We start from the raw sequence: 20,135 nt of genomic DNA, 5'->3' as shown, positions 1-20,135 counted from the left end.
CACTGACAAAGAAGCATGTCCATTGGCTGCAACCTGCATATATTATGGCCAATCAAGAAAGTCGACATTGTGCAACCAAGCATCACCAAAGACTTATAGAATGCTCTGCTGCATTTATTTATTATATATATTTTATTGTGCTACGTTTTGTGTTGAATTCAGATCGCTTTAGTAGGTTATTTAGTAAATGAAAGATAGAAATACTTTTCATTTCCCTAAAAAATCTAACCAATTTGTTCTGAAACGCTGCCCCATTTCCAGTCCTGAATATAAGTGAAAATACAGGAGTGCATTGATGGCATAGCCTACTTGATATTTTTCTCTTTTGTTCATTATCTGCATTGCTTCATTATGTACAATAATAAGGAAATTATAGTATTGCTAAAAAGAAAACATGCTAAGAAAGAAATATAAAGGAAGCTAACAAGAAAAAACTAAAATTATGATCTAAACCTCCAGTGTTATTTTTAAGGTCATTTAGAGGAAACACTGGCTATACTTTCACATGCTCATGTCGCGGTTGTTGTAAGCGGAAACTACAGCTTCTGCAATATGCAAGGTATACATACAGTTTCAAAAAAGGGGAAAAAACCTGCTGTTGTGTCTGGGGCACAATCTTCATTTCATTCAAATAACTTGCATGTTTGATGTGATAGTAAATGTGATTTAAAATCAAGAAATTGTTTTTCAGTGTAAAGTGATATATGATAGGTCTAAACTAAATATTTTGCAATACCTTTATGCAAATTAAGGCTGAGATTGCATAGCAGTTATCTAACAAGATGTCATTTCTGACTTAAGGTAAGTAGAAACTGTAGCCTAGGCATGCAGACTGCTTCTACAAACATTTGTGAAAGAATGGGTCGCTCTCAGGAGCTCAGTGAATTTAAGCATGGTACCGGGATAGGTTGCCACCTGTGCAATAAGTCCATTTGTGAAATTTCCTCACTACTAAATATTCCATGGTCAACTGTTAGTGGTATTGTCATGTGGCCTTCAGATTAACTCAAGAACAGTGCGTAGAGAGCTTCATGGAATGGATTTCCATGGCCGAGCAGCTGCATCTAAGCTTTACATCACCAAGTGCAATGCAAAGCGTCAGATGCAGTGGTGTAAAGCACGCCGCCACTGGACTCTAGAGCAGTGGAGACGTGTTCTCTGGAGTGACGAATCACGCTTCTCCATCTGGCAATCCAATGGACGAGTCTGGGTTTGGTGGTTGCCAGGAGAACGATACTTGCCTGACTGCCAAGTGTAAAGTTTGGTGGAGAGGGGATTATGGTGTGGGGTTGTTTTTCAGGGGTTGGGCTTGGCCCCTTAGTTCCAGTGAAAGGAACTCTTAATGCTTCAGCATACCAAGACATTTTGGACAATTTCATGATCCCAACTTTGTGGGAAGAGTTTGGGGATGGCCCCTTCCTGTTCCAACATGACTGCACACCAGTGCACAAAGCAAGGTTCATAAAGGATGAGCAAGTTTGGTGTGGAGGAATTTGACTGGCCTGCACAGTGTCCTGACCTCAACCCGATAGAACACCATTGGGATGAATTAGAGCGGAGACTGCGAGCCAGGCCTTCTCGTCCAAAATCAGTGCCTGACCTCACAAATGTGCTTCTAGAAGAATGGTCAAAAACTCCCATAAATACACTTCTAAACCTTGTGGAAAGCCTTCCCAGAAGAGTTGAGGCTGTTATAGCTGCAAAGGGTGGGCCAACTCCATATTAAACCGTGTATACTTATGCTGAAACATTATTAAATAGCGGTTTGTTTTTTCAAAACATCTATGTTTTGCGCTTCAGAACTTCCGTTAGCATAGTGAGCATCTATGCTCCTTGGTTTTCATGGTGCATTGTGGGACTTTTTAGAGAACAAACGTTTCAGTACATTGAAAGGATTTTGCAATTGAGACAGGCCAGCTTGGTCTCATTGTTAATATGTAGATTAATATGTAAGTTTCAAAGACACAAAACGTGGATAGGTGCTGAAATGTACAATATGGATGTATTGGCAGCATTTAAACGTAGCATTATTACGTTTTTACAGCGAAAAAACATAAAATATTTATGAATCTTTCATGTCATAAAAATACATGTAGGCTATAATTTCCCTTTTATCATTTTATAGATAAATGTAAGATCCCTAAATCCCACCCCAAACCTAAACATACCCATTTTATACAGAATATTAAAAGAATAAAACATAATGGACAGAAATGTGTAGGAAAATGACAATTTTAGTAACGATATTTTAAGCCACTAATCCTACACCTACCCCTAAACCTACCGATAACCATTTCTTAAAACTATACTGTTATAAATAAAAAAATTACAGACAAAAGAGCGTAATCACAATAATTTATTTATTGCGAAAATGTCAAACGTGGTACCAAAAGTAGTTCAAATGATGACAAGTTGCAATTGCAGTCCCCTGGCAGTAAAGGTTTTTTTATGGGGTACAGACAGAGCAGAATTTAAAGGGTATCTATTATGCAAAATTCACTTTTGCATGGTGTTTGGACATAAATGTGTGTTGGCAGTGTGTGTACACAACCACCCCATAGTGATAAAAATCCACCCACTTCTTTTTTTTTAATCCCCATAAATCATAAGCAGTGTCTCCCAACGACCTGTTTTCAGCCATGGCGCTAATGTGACGTCACATTAACCACAGGCTCCGCCCACGACCGCTGACTGACAGTCCTGTATTACCATAGTTTCCGCCCTCAGCGAGCTGTGTATGCTGTCCGCCATTTTCTCCACGTTCGAGCAGCTGTAGCGACAACGTCTGGTAAGTAATTGAGATGTTTTGTTGTTGAATGTAAGAGTGAACATAACAGTCTTTATTTACCTACATGTGAGCCGCTGAACGCAGTAGATTAGTTTTATTTTTGAAGGGAATGCGCCACATATCTAATAAACGCATACGATTTCTGTAACTTTGCCTGCTATTTACGTTCACATACATAACTGACTGTGTTTATGTGAACTGTTTGTGTTTTTGACAGAACCCTGTGTGTATTTGATAGTTTAAACAGTATTTAAGTTTACTTACGAGTCTTGACGTCTGACAGCCAGCTGTCTGTGTGCTTCATTTAAGTGCGCCCAGAAAACGATCCATCAGAAGTTTAAACTGATATAGCTTTAAAATGCGTGGAAATAATAAACTTTAATGATGAAAGAAGAACTATGCTATCCGTGAGAGCGATCGCAATATAAATGATAATCAAAACCAAACAGATGTCTTGTTTATATTTGGCAGAGTATCCGATTGAGGCAGGAACTGTGATCGTAGAGAGGGGGCGGGGCACAGCAGCTCATTTGCATTTAAAGGCACATGCACGAAAACAGCCTGTTCTCGACTGTAGTCAGAAATGGGTATTTACAACATGGATTTATAAATGATCTGTGAGGTATTTTAAGCTGAAACTTCACAGAAACATTCTGGGGACACCTGAGACTTAAATTACATCTTGTAAAAGTGAGCATAATACAGGTGCTGGTCATATAATTAGAATATCATCAAAAAGTTGATTTATTTCACTAATTCCATTCAAAAAGTGAAATTTGTATATTATACTCATTCATTACACACAGACTGATATATTTCAAATGTTTATTTCTTTTAATTTTGATGATTGTAACTGACAACTAAGGAAAATCCCAAATTCAGTATCTCAGAAAATTAGAATATTACTTAGGACCAATACAAAGAAAGGATTTTTAGAAATCTCGGCCAACTGAAAAGTATGAACATGAAAAGTATGAGCATGTACAGCACTCAATACTTAGTTGGGGCTCCTTTTGCCTGAATTACTGCAGCAATGCGGCGTGGCATGGAGTCGATTAGTCTGTGGCACTGCTCAGGTGTTATAAGAGCCCAGGTTGCGCTGATAGTGGCCTTCAGCTCTTCTGCATTGTTGGGTCTGGCATATCGCATCTTCCTCTTCACAATACCCCATAGATTTTCTATGGGGTTAAGGTCAGGCGAGTTTGCTGGCCAATTAAGAACAGGGATACCATGGTTCTTAAACCGGGTACTGGTAGCTTTGGCACTGTGTGCAGGTACCAAGTCCTGTTGGAAAATGAAATCTGCATCTCCATAAAGTTGGTCAGCAGCAGGAAGCATGAAGTGCTCTAAAACTTCCTGGTATACGGCTGCATTGACCTTGGACCTCAGAAAACACAGTGGACCAGCAGATGACATGGCACCCCAAACCATCACTGACTGTGGAAACTTTACACTAGACCTCAAGCAACGTGGATTGTCTGCCTCTCCTCTCTTCCTCCAGACTCTGGGACCCTGATTTCCAAAGGAAATGCAAAATTTACTTTTATCAGAGAACATAACTTTGGACCACTCAGCAGCAGTCCAGTCCTTTTTGTCTTTAGCCCAGGCAAGACGCTTCTGACACTGTCTGTTGTTCAAGAGTGGCTTGACACAAGGAATGCGACAGCTGAAACCCATGTCTTGCATACGTCTGTGCGTAGTGGTTCTTGAAGCACTGACTCCAGCTGCAGTCCACTCTTTGTGAATCTCCCCCACATTTTTGAATGGATTTTGTTTCACAATCCTCTCCAGGGTGCGGTTATCCCTATTGCTTGTACACTTTTTTCTACCATATCTTTTCCTTCCCTTCGCCTCTCTATTAATGTGCTTGGACACAGAGCTCTGTGAACAGCCAGCCTCTTTTGCAATGACCTTTTGTGTCTTGCCCTCCTTGTGCAAGGAGTCAATAATCGTCTTTTGGACAACTGTCAAGTCAGCAGTCTTCCCCATGATTGTGTAGCCTACAGAACTAGACTGAGAGACCATTTAAAGGCCTTTGCAGGTGTTTTGAGTTAATTAGCTGATTAGAGTGTGGCACCAGGTGTCTTCAATATTGAACCTTTTCACAATATTCTAATTTTCTGAGATACTGAATTTGGGATTTTCCTTAGTTGTCAGTTATAATCATCAAAATTAAAAGAAATAAACATTTGAAATATATCAGTCTGTGTGTAATAAATGAATATAATATACAAGTTTCACGTTTTGATTGGAATTAATGAAATAAATCAACTTTTTGATGATATTCTAATTATATGACCAGCACCTGTAGGTCCCCTTTAAGTTATTAATCCATGAAAATGTGAAGGCGTGCACTCATTTAAAATGTCAATCCACTGAAACACATCATGTCGCAATCTGTGACGAAGCAGGAGCGTTCGATATCAGTGCTGTAAACTATGTCGTAATGCTTCTCGAGGGTGCAACTTTAGGCTTGTTCGACTTCATGTGGAGCCACAAAGATCGGCTGCCGTCTGACTAAAGCAATACATTCTGGTTAAAAGATTTGTCCGACTTTGATCGGCGCTGCAGCCAGCTTACGATCACATCTGCCATCAAAGTACCGCAAGAGCAAAACGAGACCTGCCGCCTAGGTCAGGCGCTGCAGTTGCTCGAAATCAGCTGCGAAAGCCTTGATGACGACACACTGTATTCTCATTTGTCAGAATCTGTGATGACAAGGACGACGTGTGTTGCGTGTTTTTTCTTAGGCAAGTTCCTGTATTTAACCAATGTTGATATTGAATATCAGATATTCAAAACATGGGAATTTCAGTTGGATCCACTTCTTCAGCTACAATCTACGCAAAAATTGCATGGTGACGTTCACATGGTTGCATGGTTCAGCACACTATGGAAAGCACGAAGTGTCCGACCTAACGGCCGTCTGTGGCCCTTTCCCAAATGGCACACTTCATGTGCACTTACGGTCTTGTGGACTTAGAATGTCCGCTGCGTGCGCATGTCCGTTAAGTCCACGAGACCATAGGGTGTCCCATTCATCATTTTAGCTTTCAGAAGGGTGCTCGCGAGCACCCCCTTTGCAGTCAAAGCATCATTACGTCACGAAAGTGCGGAGGAAGACCGTGAGGGTTTAGGGTGCCATTTGGGACAGGGTCTAAGTACTCCTCCCCCGCCTGTAACCGGCAGATCTCGCCAGCCAGTGAAAGGCTAGTGTTGTTCATTTCAAATTTGAATCATAACGAGCGCGGCCATTGACCATGACAGTCGCTGCTGAGAATGAAGATGAAGATCGCTGGATAAAGGGCTGAATCTGGATCTGTTCCTTGCAAACATATGGAATCGAAAGATTTGGTGTACAGCGAACAAATAAAATTGATGTGATTTGTGAATTTATGTTGCGTTTTGGTGGATCTAATGGTTGTATTGTCAGTCGCTGCATAGGAGAAAATGCCTATTGTGTCACAGCAAACAAACTAAATATTACATATGCCACGATTTTAATATTAATACATGGGAATTCGTACACATATTTGCAGATGGGTACGTAAATAATTTACATTTTATTGCCGTATGAAAACGTAAGTAAATGTACATGTGGTAGAACCGTAAAAATACACACGCATTCTCATGAGATCACGTTGGACAGGCCGACTCCCTGATCAGTGCCCTGACTACTGAACTAAGGAGCTGACTGAGACCAATTGAGACACACCCCTCAAATATATGTGTTTAAATAAGAGACATCAGAAATGTGCAGTGTTGTGGATACTTCAGGACCAGGATTGGGAACCACTGCTATATAATACAATATTTTATAATGTAATTATTTGTGATCGACAGAAAGAGTTTGCTTCTACCACAGTTTGCTATGGGAGAATAGCAGAAGGTCATAACATTAAGGTTGAACCACTGTAGTCACGTTTTAACGATGCCTTTATTAACTTTCTGGACCTTAAAGGGTTAGTTCACCCAAAAATGAAAATAATGTCATTTATTACTCAACCTCATGCCGTTCCACACCCGTAAGACCTTCGTTCATCTTTGGAATACAAATTAAGATATTTTTGTTGAAATCCAATGGCTCAGTGAGGCCTGCATAGCCTCCTCTCTCAAGATCCATTAATGTACTAAAAACATATTTAAATCAGCTCATGTGAGTACAGTGGTTCAATATTAATATTATAAAGCAACAAGAATATTGTTGGTGCACCAAAAAAACAAAATAACGACTTATATAGTGATGGCCGATTTCAAAACACTGCTTCATTAAGCTTCGGAGCGTTATGAATCAGCGTATCGAATCATGATTCGGATCGCGTGTCAAACCGCCAAACTGCTGAAATCATGTGACTTTGGCGCTCCGAGCCGCTGATTCGACACAAAAGATTCATAATGCTCCGAAGGTCTTACGGGTGTGGAACACATGAGGGTGAGTAATAAATGACATTATTTTTCATTTTTGGGTGAACTAACCCTTTAAATGTGGTAATTCCATTGCTTTATATTGGGGATAAAAAAAAACTCTCGGATTTCATCAAAAATATCCTAATTTGTGTTCTGAAGATGAACGAAGGTCTTACGGGTGTGGAACGACACAAAGGTGAGTGATTAATAACAGAAATTTCATTTTTTGGTGAACTAACCCTTTAAAGGTACAAATTACTAAAGCACGAATATGCACCTTTTAGGGGTAGATAAGGTACAAAGTTGCCCCAGTGAGAAGCTGTTGTACTCCTAAAGGTACTATTTTTGAACAATTTTTTTTCTGACAACGAACGGATACATTTTAAAATTACTTATTATTTTGTATATGCACAGTTTATGGGTTTCTGGGACCCCCAAACAGGGAAGTTAGGGTGTTTTCACACTTTTCAGGGATCTGAGTTTGGTTCTTTTAAAGAGAACTCAAGTGTAAAAACACCCTAAATTTCAAGTGTGCTTAGAGGAAACTCTGTGGTTAGCTGTTTTCAGGGCTGTCATATGTGTAAAAAAAACAAAAAAACAATACACTTATAAAGGCTATAACAATACACTTATAACTTATAGTTTTAACTGGTGTGGTGGAAGGGTGTTTGAGACTGTTGTGACCATCCCAACCACAATTAGATAAAATAAATGTGTTTGTCTTTTTGCACAATTTGGTAATTTAAGATTTTTATTTACTTATTATAATATGAGGAAAAATTAAAAGGATAATTCAGCCAAAAATGAAAATTCTGTCATCATTTACTCTCCCACATGTCGTTCCAAACCTGTATGACTTTCTTTCTTCTTCTGGAGCACAAAAGAAGATATTTTGAAGAACTATCGCTGTCTATATCAAGACACATTTCTACCATTAACTTTAATTGTAAGGACAAAAACATCTCAAAATAATTTTTTTTGTGTGTGTTACAGAAGAAACAAAGTCATGGAAGCATATGATGGTGAGTAAATGATGACAGATTTTTTGGGGGGTGAACTAGCCATTTAAATACTGTGTTTTCAGTAAACATAAATATATTTGCAGAAATGTACAGACATAAATTTTCAGCATGAAAATACAGGGTGGTGATTGCTTAGAAATTAATGTAATTATAGACAATGACAGCTCTATAAGGTGCAGTGTGAGTGAAATGGAAAATTACATTAGTAATCAATAATTTTGTGCTGTACTCTCTTGTTTTACAACCAGAAAAAAAAAATAGTTATAGCAATAATAACAAATACACATACTTGTAAAGATATGTGTTATAAAGAGTTCACACCTAGATTACCAAATATAGCACAAAAAGCAGTGTGTGTGTGTGTGTGTGTGTGTGTGTGCTTTTACCGGAAACAACAAGTGACTATTAGACTTAACAGGGTTCTTTGAATGAGGCTTCATTTAGCTCTTGGTGACTATCAAAGACATCGTGCTTGACAAATATGGCGTACATTTTACAGCTTTGGATATTTTTTGGTGCTCTGGTGTCTTCAAACGGTAAGATATAAATAGAAATGCGTCTTCGATTTCCATATCTATAGCTTTACCTATGAGAGATGAAAAGTTGTATCGGTCACATTTTGATGTTCTTCTATTGTTCAGCTCTGGACCGCAGGAACATAGGATGTACAGAGGTCAAAATTCACGCCTCTCTGAAATCTGAAGTCTTTCTCCCTTGTCACTTTAATGAAAACTTTGACAATGAAACAGAGACAGTGAAATGGAGTAACACTTCCAGTGGAGTCGCTCTTCTAACTATCATGGAAAATGGTAGAATCATCTTTGAAAGTCCTACAGAAGGACGAGTGAAAGTTTTCCCACTTCTATTCAGAGACGGAAACTTCTCCATCCTCATCCGTGATCTGGAGCCTTCAGACATCGGCCCGTACTTTTGTGAGCTGAGGAATGAATGCTGGAGAGTGGAGATCATACAATTGGCAGAAAATAAGATCAGTCGCTGCATGGGAAATTCTTTCAAATTAAATTTAGAGGAGGAATCACATAATGGTGTGATGATTATAATAGTTTATTAAAGACAAATAGTAAATTATTATGACAAAATATACTGGATCATTTTACAATTATATAACATAAAATTTATATTTGTGGCACAGAAACTGTGGACTTGAACTCTTATCATCATAACTCCTGGTTGTTCTTTTTTGCTGGAGCTGGACTTTCCACTCTTCTTTTTGTTGTATTTAATCGCACTGGTGAGCATTATACTTTTCATTCATTATCCAAAGTAAAATTTCAGTATTGAACCAGTATTTAAAGAAATGATAAACTGACTCCTATTTATTTGTTTGTAAAATAATATTCAGGCTTACATAACCGTTGTATGAGATGTATGAGATCATCCAAATCTTGCTCTATTAATGAAGAACACCATAAAGGTAAGTTCAGTAAAAATGATGTGAATAAGATTTTAAGATCTTGGTTTGTTTGTTTTTCTGAAGGATGAATTGATAGATTTATTAATGCCACTTATGCCAGTTGATATGTTTATACAAAATATGATATATGATTACAAAAACAAAATTCATATTTAATTTACATTTAATTTTTCATTGCTGCTAATGTGGTTTGAAAGCTGATAATAGTGTTAAATTACTGCTAATAGGCTAAATTAACTATATTATTTGTTATCAATAAATATTTCATACTTTGTTTTTCAAGAACATGATTCTTCAAATCAACTTTCTATCCAACAGAGAGGTACATATAGGCAATAATTGAGCTCAAATATGCTAATTAAGAATAATACTAGATAATAATAAAATTAGCATGATAAAATGTATAATTTTTTTTTTCATCAGCATTCAGAACTCCAGATCTAAATGATGCTACCACAACTACAGTATATGGTAAGATACAATTTATGTTTGGAAAACTGTTTCTATTATAAGGCTGAGAATAACTTACAAAATCGTTTCAGTCAACCAGGCATAACGCTGCAATCGAAGAGATGCTGACAACAGTGGGAAATTAAAGATTATCAATATGTCATCTGTTTTTTCTATTTTCATTTATTGATTTATACTTTTAAAAAATGGTTGATAATATACTAAATACATTTGTAAACCACATATGTAAATTGATGTGCAAATTAGCTTTTCCCTTGAAACTATTTGTCAGTATAAGTGATCTGCACAAATAATTTAAATGCAAACAAACAAGAACACTGTTTGATTGTATAATATTTACTGTATATTAAATGTATGTCAACTTCTCTATATTTTAGTCGTCTTTGTCTACAATTTCTGAAAAAGTTTGTTCATTCTTAGGCTATTTGAGAGTCGGGGGAAGCGAAAAAATTCATGCGCTTCACTGCAGCAATGCATGAGAAAAGGTTACATTTACATTTAATATAAACAGGGCTGGAAATGTCTGAGATTCACTGGGGGAACTCTAGTTGGGAAGCTTATTTTATTTATTTATTCATTTATTTTACTTTCAATGACCTTTCAGGTGTATTTAAATATAAAATCTTCTAATCTATAATAACATTAAACATCTTTGATGTTTTCTCCAAACGATTTTTTTAGAGTATCAAGATGAGGCACATGATAGAGCAATGAACAACATTTATGAATTGTGTGTGGCACAAACTCTTCATTCAACAGAATCTCTGCTTGGAGACAATCTGTGTAATTTTGGCCAAATTAAAGATACATTGTGTAGGAGTCTGCATAGGCTATGTGGTGCATGCAGAATTTACCCCTAACCCCACCCCTAAACCTACCCATCACTGGGGTTTAGACAAATCATATGAATTTGTACGAATTATAGCCACCTCGTAAAATACGTACGAATTGGTTGTGAGATCAGGTTGGAATTTTAGGTCACAAACCTTTTAAAAACATTTTTGGATGGCAGCCTCTAAGTTTAGTGCTTTGAAAATCAATTATTATTAAACACAATTAAAGGTGAATCTAGTTTTAAGGGAAAGGGAAGCTAATGTACAAAAAAATCAAACCAATCTGGGTAAGACTAATATATCTAATTTACTAAAGGTTTTGACAAAATGTTAATTAAATTCATTTTAATTAATTATTTCAAAAAATCGTTTTGAATGAATGATACAATGACTCACTCATAAAGACTTCACTTGTTGCATTTTTTGCGGTAAATGACCGATACATTTTTGTAACAGTCGACATTTTGATCCGTAGATATCAGTGTTTATATCTGAACTATAAACTTTTATCCCAGTAATTCTGTGATAATTTGAATTATTGTAAAACTGAAATAATGATATTGAAAAGACTGTTTGTGAAGCTGTTTCATACCGACAACTGCTCTCTCTGGATCAGCAGCAGCGCCAACGCAAATTTGAATGTTCACTTGATCACGCCGAATCGTTGTCATTTAGCAATACGATTACGTATGCAGCTTTATGCATATAAAATTTTTTGTTATTGCATCTATTAAAGTAATGGTTCATCTATTAAAATCTCGGTTCATCCCATTTGTGCTCTGCTCTGATGATTGGTTCTGTGAGGACACGAACTGACAGAGAAGCATTTCCATTGGCTGCAACCTGCATATGGCCAATTAAGAGAGATGATATTGTGCATCCAAACATCATGGAAGACTTTATAGAATGATCCGCTATAGACCTTATGTAGCCCCGCCCCTTTTCAGCGCTGCGCTCCTTGTCTTTTGACTTCCGGTTTGTATTTCCACAGCGATCTTACATATTTATGAATGAACTGCTCATTTTAAAATCTTCCCGGTCTACTGACATTTGTTAAGACATATGCTTTAAACATACAATGCTCATGATGACTTTTGTTAACTCTACAACAAGTAAATTTACTCCACCAGCTAGTTATTCTTTAACAGCAATACTATAGAAATATACAGAGCTACCGCAAAAACGGAAGTTCAAAGACAATATTATAAAGATGGCGGCGCACTTGTTTCTCTAGCGAATAAGGTCTATAGAGTACCTCAGGGATGACGTGTTTTTGTAGGCAAAACCCGGAAGCGAGTTAGCATTTTAGGACTTCCGGTTCCATCGCACCGAAGTCAATGGGTTTTTTTTTAATGGGTTTTTGCTAAATCGCCTGACATAAGGTCTGTGGTTAACAAAGCCTCTAAATATTTTCACGTTTTGACATAAAACACACCAGTTATAACCCGCTTGTGATTTTTTAAACCTTTATTGTGTCTTAAAAACGGCGGTTGCTAACAAGTTGCTAAAAGGGACTACTTCCTTTGGCGGGGACTTTAGACGTCACCATGACAAACAGGACATTTGGACAGCATTTCTCATGAAAAAGTGGATAAGTATTCATACACAGTGCAAATCATAATCAGCGAGCATGTTTTTAAATGAAGTTTTTTAAATAAAGTTTGAGGAAGCTTGGTGGTGGTGACGTTGATCTGTGACCATGGTGTGCTGTAGTCCGTTTATAGCCTACTGTTAACTTTTTATATCTGACGACTTTATTTAGGCTTCAAAATGTATAAATGTTGTGTTCACTTGTAAAGATTATCTTGACAGACAAAACGTGTAAGTGTCACAACCCTTTGTTAAACACAGAGCTTATTTTTTGCGATTTTCCAAAAGTCTATGGGAAAAATGCATAGGCTTTCGATCGAGGGAACCCGTGCGCCGCTAACTTCTGGATTGGCCTACAAAAACACGTCATCCTTGAGGTACTCTATGCCCTATATATTATTGCGCTACATTTTTGTCGCTTTAGTAGGCTATTCAGTGAATAAAAGATAGAAATCCCTTTCATTTCCCTAAAAAAATTAACCAATTTGTACTGGAACGCCGCCCCATTTCCAGTGCTGAATATAAGTGAAAATACATTGATGACATGGCATAACCTACTAGTAATATCTGCATTGCTTCATTAGGTACAATAATAAAGAAATTAGTACTGCTAAAAAGAAAATATGCTAAGAGAAAAACAGGCTGAAGGGGTCACATGGATATTGTTATTGACTTTTCTGTCCAGTAGGAGTCGCTATTAATTTTAGTAAACGTTTAGCTTCAAGCTTTGAAAGGAAATCATATAAACAGTCACTACATGAGGTAGAATATGGCGTTTCAATTATTTTGAAAAATGCTTTTAACAAAGCTGCATCTTCTGCGAATTTATTTAACAACCTCTGACATGTTATACCTCCTTTCTCGTCTTTTCTCATTCCATTTCCTGTCTCATCTCTTTCTCTTATTTGTTGTTCCGTTGTAAAGATCATCATCTTAGATAATACATTTTAAGGATTAAATGTTAGAATGGCTTACTATAAAATGTGTGATTTATTTAGATGAACTTGTAATATACTAAAGCACATTATGAAGAAAGCTAACAAGAAAAAACTAAAATTATGATCTAAACCTCCAGTGATCTATTCTCCGTTTAGAGGAAACACTGGCTATACTTTCACATGTTCATGTTGTGGTTTTTGCAAGCGGATCTTAAAATAAACTACAGCTTATGCAATAAGCAAGGTATACAAAAAGTTTCAAAAATAGGGAAAAACCAAAACCTGCTGTTGTGTCTGGGGCACAATCTTCATTTCAGTCAAATAACTTGCATGTTTGATGTGATAGTAAATGTGATTTAAAATCAAGAAATTGTTTTTCAGTGTAAAATTATATTTGATAGGCCTAAACTAAATATTTTGCAATACATTTATGCAAATTAAGGCTGAGATTGCATAGCAGTTATCTAACAAGATGCTATTTCTGACGAAAGGTAAGTAGAAACTGTAGCCTGTGACATTAGTGATTAATTAAATGCTTTGTGAATGAGTTGGACAAGAATAATCTCTGGCATACTGCTCTCATTAGTTTTGCTACAGGGCATGCATCTCACCAAGACGATCTCACTTTGACTTCGCTACAGGATGTGGTAGTAGAAATGGAAACCTGCTGTTTAAACTGAGGTAACTAACCTGGCGTTTGACTCTGCAACCTCAAAATACAATAGTGCAAAAGAAAATCTCTCTACCCTCAGTCTTCAATGTTATCAAATGTATTACAAAGTACGTTTTTCATCGTTTGGTCATAGTTACATCACTAATCTGGCTGTAAAAAAAAGCATATGCTAGTTACAGGTAAATGTCAAGTCACTTGGGCTGTGAATTCGCAGCTCTAGACCGCCACATTTAAGAGGCTGTGTGTGTGAATTGACAGGAAATAACATGTGAAGGACATCAGCCTACACATTCTCCATCTCTGACTTGGACTTGCAAACTTTGACATCTTGAATGACATGCATCATGTACATTTCACATCTTTGGATATTTTTTGGTGCTTTGGTGTCTTCACATGGTAGGTTCAAAATACCAGAATTTATTATCAACCATGATGTAGCTTATATGGGCTAATATTGGGGGCAAAATAAAAATAAATCAAAATATTGACTATATTAATATTATTAAAATGATCAATAATGGTCCAAAAAATAATATCGATATCTTCTCAGTATTAGCAATTCTAATATTTTTACATTACACATTAAATAACTTTTAAATTCTTTATTTTTGTATTGTTTTTATTTAATTTTTTTAAGGTTAATGAACCAGACATTTCTTTAGAAATATTCTTTAACAATTTTTGGTAGCAACTGACTCTTAAGAGATGAAAATGTGTGTCTGTGTGATACTGAATCAGTTATATTTCAATGCCTCTCCATTTTAGCTCTGGACCGTAGGAACAGAGGATGTACAGAGGTCAAAATCAGCGCCTCTCTGAAATCTGAAGTCTTTCTCCCTTGTCACTTTAATGAAAGCTTTGGCAATGAAACAGAGACAGTGAAATGGAGTAACACTTCCAGAGGAGTCACTCTTCTAACTATCATGGAAAATGGTAGAATCATCTTTGAAAGTCCTACAGAAGGACGAGTGAAAATTTTCCCACTTCTATTCAGAGACGGAAACTTCTCCATCCTCATCCGTGATCTGGAGCCTTCAGACATCGGCCCGTACTTTTGTGAGCTGAGGAATGAATGCTGGAGAGTGGAGATCATAGAACGTCTAATTGAGAGTAAGAATCTAAGAATGGAGCTCATTGTGACTTGGGGAAGTTGTCACAAGTACTATATGTCAATACAGCTGTCACATGTGTTTATAGATGCTAAAATGTTTTTAAAAAACAGTAATGGGGGGAAATGCCAGTTGATATTGCCAGAAAATCACTGTAAAACATATGGTGAAAATATTTCAGGTATTACAGGATGGCATATTAGTGCCTGAACTTAAAACCATGTATTTCATTAAATGATATAATGTTAATTTACCAATCTCATTGAAATACAAAAATCTTTTTTTTTTTTTTTTTTTTTTTTTTTTTTTACTACTGATAAACTACCATAGGTGGTACAACAGAAAGCCAAATGATGAATCAGAGTTCATTGCAAGCTGCTCGTTCATAAAACATGGCCAACACAAAACACCATCAGGGTGACACACGACAATAAAATAATGCAATAAACATTACTAAATAACAAAACCAGCATAATGTACATCACTGAAAACAAAAACCTGAGAAGAAACAAAAATATTTATATATAATATATAGTTTTTACTTGCAAAAAACATATATTTGACAGCATTTTACAGTATAATTATATAATGTGATGTTAAACAGGTTTTTAAGTGGCATTTTTACAGTCTTTTTTTCTGGTCACACTTTAGGTGTCTTTAACTACTATGTATTTACTAATACTTACTGCGTTCATGTTGTACTGCAATATACTTTTGCTGCTATTGAGGTCAGATACGCAGGTAAGGTTAGAGACAGGGTTTGGTGGTATGGGTTTAAAGGTGAGTTAAGGTATAAGGGACGGGTCAACAGTGTAATTATAGATTTAATTACAGAAATTAATTACAGATGTAATTACATTCAGGTATTTTTTTTTTAAATATAAGTACAATGTGAAAACATAATAAGTGCATTGTATTAAATGATTAATTCAAATGTTAGTACAGTAGTTAAAGACACTTAATATAACGTTGCATTTTTTTAGTGTTTTACAATTAATTAATTATGGGTCACAACAATGCTTTAATTTCTTAATCCCTTTTATAATTTTGTGTTTCATAAATATCATACTGTTTACATTTAGCAGAAATCCTCTAATAGGCTGTAATTGTCCTTTTAGGAAGACGTGATGAGTTAAATCCCTGGTTCTACTTTGCTGCTGGAGCTGGATTGTTTATTCTCCTTTTTATTTCATTTAGCTTGTTTTCAAAATTTTATGGTGAGCACTGGTTCCTTACATTTTTTTAAGAGAATAATTTTTTGTATTTACACAAATGAATGTTACAATATCAGCTTCGATTAAAAGTATTGTCTTCTTTTGGACAGGAAAGCATACAAATAATTCATCCAAATCTAATCCTGTTAGTGGAGTTCGGACCGAAGGTGAGCAGAGACGTTCAGTGAGTGACATTCTGTGGAGTTTCTTGACCTTTACGAAAACCATTTGACTCTTAGGTAATAACCACCCCGAGGAAACACGGAATACAGAAAGAAGTGAACAGAGAAACAAAAACAACAGGGGTAAGAAACAGCACTTAAATGCTTACAAGCCAGTGGTTTTGAAAAACACACAAGGTACACTTAAAAATCTATGAATGTCATTGCATTATATAAGAAATATCAGATGAGAAAAGGTCTAACATCATTTGTTTGCCACTTGGTTTGATGTTTGATAACGGGTTTCAAACTGGGGTTTGTGGACCCTTAGGGGCTGCTTGGAATATTTGAGGGAAAAAAAGTGCTGTAACTGTAATGTGTAAAGTTGTAGCAAACCAAGAGAGCAAGCAGGAAGACTTTTAATCAACACAGAGGGAAACCAAGCATTACGCACTCTAACACAACACTAACACTAGACAAGGAACTGAGTAAAGCCAAGGGCTTACATAAAAGGTAATCAACAAAACAAGTAACAGGTGTGTAATTCAATAAGAAACCAAGGCAGAGATTGTATATTATAGGGAGATGAGAGGGTCTGTATCTCTTACCATTGGAGAAAGCGTAACGGCTAACTTAATCATTGTTTAGTGTAAAACATGCTGAAGATTAGCAAACAGGCTGTCGATTAATTAAATTATTTGCTATTTCCTAACAAAAGCAGTTTAATCAGCATAGTGAAGCCTCTCATCCATTGACATCCATTTAAAAAACAGCCTCTGGTCTCCTTCCCTGCGTACCGCCAGAGGTGGAGCGTTAGCATTAGCCGTTACGCTTTTTTGGCTAAAGGTTGCAGGCTTGCCTTCCAGTGGCTTTGACCAAGGCAACTAACAATGAATGAGAACACAGGCAAACAGGAACAGGGAAAACCAAACTAAGTGGCCATTTACACAACACCGTTTTCAACTAAAAACTGAAAACTTTTTATGCGTTTAGGCCATTCATGTATGACAACTGCGTTTTGGCAGCCTGAAAACGGAAACTTTTGAAAACGAGTTTCGAAGTGCAAGTTTTTGAAAACGATACCATTATTGTCTCTGTGTAAACTACAAAAACGCGAATTTGTGAAAAACGGTAACATCATGAGCATGCGTATTACGTGTTCAGTCTATAGGCGCGTGGTGACATCGGCAACTACTGGCCTGGCATGCATAATTGTTTTGGCGGATCCGTGCAGGGGCGTAAATCGCAAAAAACAATATAATTAAAAACCACGCTAAGTATTGTAAATACATGACATATACTTAAAATAATTGTTTAAATAGTAAAGCAATACAAACGCAAACGGGTGTTTTAAGTTTAGAAACATTTTGAGTAACCCCTCCCTTGCCTCACAGTGGTTTGGTCCACCGCGCACGTCACACTTGTGTGTATATAAGTCCGGCGGCGCCGGCGGGAGAGAACAGTTCTTCAGATAGTAGTTGAGAGGAATTCTAGTAAGTAGGCTGTCAAGGCTATTTTATTCAAAAACACCGAAAGAAGTGATTATTTTCTCTTTAATACAGATGATGCTGAGTAATTAGTCATAAAGTAAAATAAAAAAGTTAATAAATGATGTATTTTTTTCCGTGAGTCCGCTATGTTAGCGAATATAATTATGTTTGCTAGCTTGTTTACCATAGCTTGTTGGATACTAAGTCACCCACACCAACTACAACTAACATTGTGATTAGCATATGTGTGAACTGTAATAAGGCTAAAAGATTTACTGTTGTGTGTTGGGTTTTGCTTAATGTGTATACATCGTATTTTGGTGACTTGGTTGTAAACGACTTCAAAAATATTGCGATAAATAAATGGTTTTGAAGAAGAATATTTTGGTCAATTTAGTCAGTTTTTTCATTGAACCAAAGAGAAACATTGAGCATAATGGTACAGTCTCCATGCTACACTAATAATAGTAGTAAAGTTTTCGTTACATATATCATTATAAGTAAAATTCTATAAAAATTTTGGCTTTATTATTTGTGTCCCCTTCAAAAATTGCTCTTGAGAAATTTTATGTTTATTGTCCCCCTCCAACTGTCATTTACGCCCCTGGATCCGTGTGAATGAGGATCGTTTTGACAACAATGTTGTCTGTACGCAAAAAAGCAAAAAACTTCGGTTTTTAGTACTTCGTTGTTGTCTAAACGTACCCTAAAACACAAATGTACTAACAAAACTAAACATAACCCTTACAGTAACAGAATGCCACAGAAATACAATATATAATACTGAGAATAAACATGTTTGTCTATTGATCTTATTTCTGAAGGTCTGAGAAGGGGCTTTACAACTGTTTATGGTATGTGTTTCTTCTGTTCACTGCTAATGACAAACTTGTGCAAACTGTAAGATTCTGCATTAGCCGCCTTCTTCAAGTTGGTTTCAAAATAATTATTTTTCCATCATGATTTTGGGTAAAATTATAAATGTATTTTTTCATGTCAAGAAAATGATGCACATGCTCCAAATCAAAGTTCTTCTGTGCAGCAAGGGCAACATCCTCAGAGAGGTGACTTATCATTTTTGGGTTTTATTTATTTATTATTACTTTATAAATGTAAGATAAATGATACAATTCTAATTTTGAAACAAACCAGCTTTTAGAGCCGCTCCTGTTCCTGAGCCAACTGCAAGACATCCTTCAGATCTAAAACCATACTATGGTGAGACAATGTTTGTGTTTGGAAAAAACTGTATGTGAACTGTATGTGCTAAGAATGGAAATAACCCAAATATCTGTTTGAAATATTTCAGTCAACCAGGCAGAGCTCTCCAATCCAGGCAATGCTGGCAAAAAACGGAAAAGACGAAAACGTAATTGTTCATTGTTCGGTTTAAAATGTCATTTGAATGAATCAAGCTTTATTATATGGCACTTTTTCAACTCAGTTATTGTAGCTAAAATATCTTAATTGTGTCATTTTCTTGAATTTCTCTTGCAGATTTTCAGTTTAAAAATCCAATATATGGAGACTGTGTTGATTAGAAGTCAGATTGTGATGACAGAATCCAACTCCACAGAATCCAGAATCCACATGTTTTAATCAATTTTTCATTTCAATCATTGCAAACAGTTCAATATCTCAATAAATGCTTATGTTTAACATGGAATGGAAATCGTTCATTTTGTTTAAGAAATCATTGTTTGTTAAGTGACATGCACAAATCATTGAATGAAAATGAAAAATTAACGCTTCAAAGATTGATATTGATATTATGCTAGTTCCCTTGTTTTGCATATTACAAACAGCAGTTGGTGCATGTTAGTATCAGTTGGTCAGCAAACATATTGGTGAGAATTTTAAGTTTGTCATAAAAAAAAGTTGTAGGCTAATATCTGTTCCAGTTTTTCCTGTTAGGTTAATAAATACACTGTTTCTGAACATAATCAGTCATAAAAATATATCTCTTTTCAAGTCATCAATCAAATTTCATCTAACTTTTTGTAA

The 20,135-nt window shown here is 36.1% G+C and overlaps 2 protein-coding genes across 4 annotated transcripts; both read left to right on the top strand.

The window, feature by feature from the left end:
- The first annotated feature begins 8,606 nt into the window (after nt 1–8,606).
- LOC127496248 (uncharacterized) lies at nt 8,607–10,492 on the top strand. 2 transcript variants are annotated; one of them, XM_051864034.1, is made up of 7 exons: nt 8,607–8,753; nt 8,859–9,263; nt 9,371–9,469; nt 9,581–9,652; nt 9,936–9,974; nt 10,076–10,123; nt 10,195–10,492. In XM_051864034.1, the coding sequence occupies exons 1-7, from the start codon at nt 8,699–8,701 to the stop codon at nt 10,206–10,208; spliced, it is 732 nt and encodes a 243-aa protein (XP_051719994.1). In that variant the 5' UTR covers nt 8,607–8,698; the 3' UTR covers nt 10,209–10,492. The 2 variants fall into 2 exon arrangements, with proteins under 2 accessions (XP_051719994.1, XP_051719993.1); XM_051864033.1 differs by having other exon boundaries at nt 10,076–10,492.
- A 3,561-nt stretch (nt 10,493–14,053) lies between these two features.
- On the top strand, nt 14,054–19,797 carry LOC127496114 (uncharacterized). Of its 2 annotated transcripts, XM_051863749.1 has the most exons (11): nt 14,054–14,165; nt 14,416–14,553; nt 14,923–15,267; nt 16,385–16,483; nt 16,591–16,647; nt 16,720–16,785; nt 18,956–18,985; nt 19,133–19,195; nt 19,284–19,349; nt 19,441–19,500; nt 19,629–19,797. In XM_051863749.1, the coding sequence occupies exons 2-11, from the start codon at nt 14,490–14,492 to the stop codon at nt 19,670–19,672; spliced, it is 894 nt and encodes a 297-aa protein (XP_051719709.1). In that variant the 5' UTR covers nt 14,054–14,165; nt 14,416–14,489; the 3' UTR covers nt 19,673–19,797. The 2 variants fall into 2 exon arrangements, with proteins under 2 accessions (XP_051719709.1, XP_051719710.1); XM_051863750.1 differs by lacking the exon at nt 14,054–14,165 and having other exon boundaries at nt 14,296–14,553.
- The last annotated feature ends 338 nt before the right edge of the window (nt 19,798–20,135 follow it).

The sequence above is a fragment of the Ctenopharyngodon idella genome, chromosome 15, assembly GCF_019924925.1.
Source record: "Ctenopharyngodon idella isolate HZGC_01 chromosome 15, HZGC01, whole genome shotgun sequence".
In the NCBI taxonomy this organism is placed as follows: Eukaryota; Metazoa; Chordata; class Actinopteri; order Cypriniformes; family Xenocyprididae; genus Ctenopharyngodon; species Ctenopharyngodon idella.
The sequence above is the reverse complement of the archived record's forward strand: the minus strand, read 5'-3'. Positions and strand labels throughout refer to the sequence as shown.

What these genes read in the sequence shown, in the direction of transcription:
- LOC127496248 (XM_051864033.1), top strand. Translation starts at nt 8,699, where the DNA reads ATGGCGTACATTTTACAGCTTTGGATATTTTTTGGTGCTCTGGTGTCT. An exon ending in AGAGGAGGAATCACATAATG is followed by an intron (nt 9,264 to 9,370) that starts GTGTGATGATTA and finishes TTTGTGGCACAG; the next exon opens with AAACTGTGGACTTGAACTCT. An exon ending in TGTTGTATTTAATCGCACTG is followed by an intron (nt 9,470 to 9,580) that starts GTGAGCATTATA and finishes AATAATATTCAG; the next exon opens with GCTTACATAACCGTTGTATG.
- LOC127496114 (XM_051863749.1), top strand. Translation starts at nt 14,490, where the DNA reads ATGACATGCATCATGTACATTTCACATCTTTGGATATTTTTTGGTGCT. An exon ending in CTTGTTTTCAAAATTTTATG is followed by an intron (nt 16,484 to 16,590) that starts GTGAGCACTGGT and finishes TCTTTTGGACAG; the next exon opens with GAAAGCATACAAATAATTCA. An exon ending in AAAACGGAAAAGACGAAAAC is followed by an intron (nt 19,501 to 19,628) that starts GTAATTGTTCAT and finishes TTTCTCTTGCAG; the next exon opens with ATTTTCAGTTTAAAAATCCA.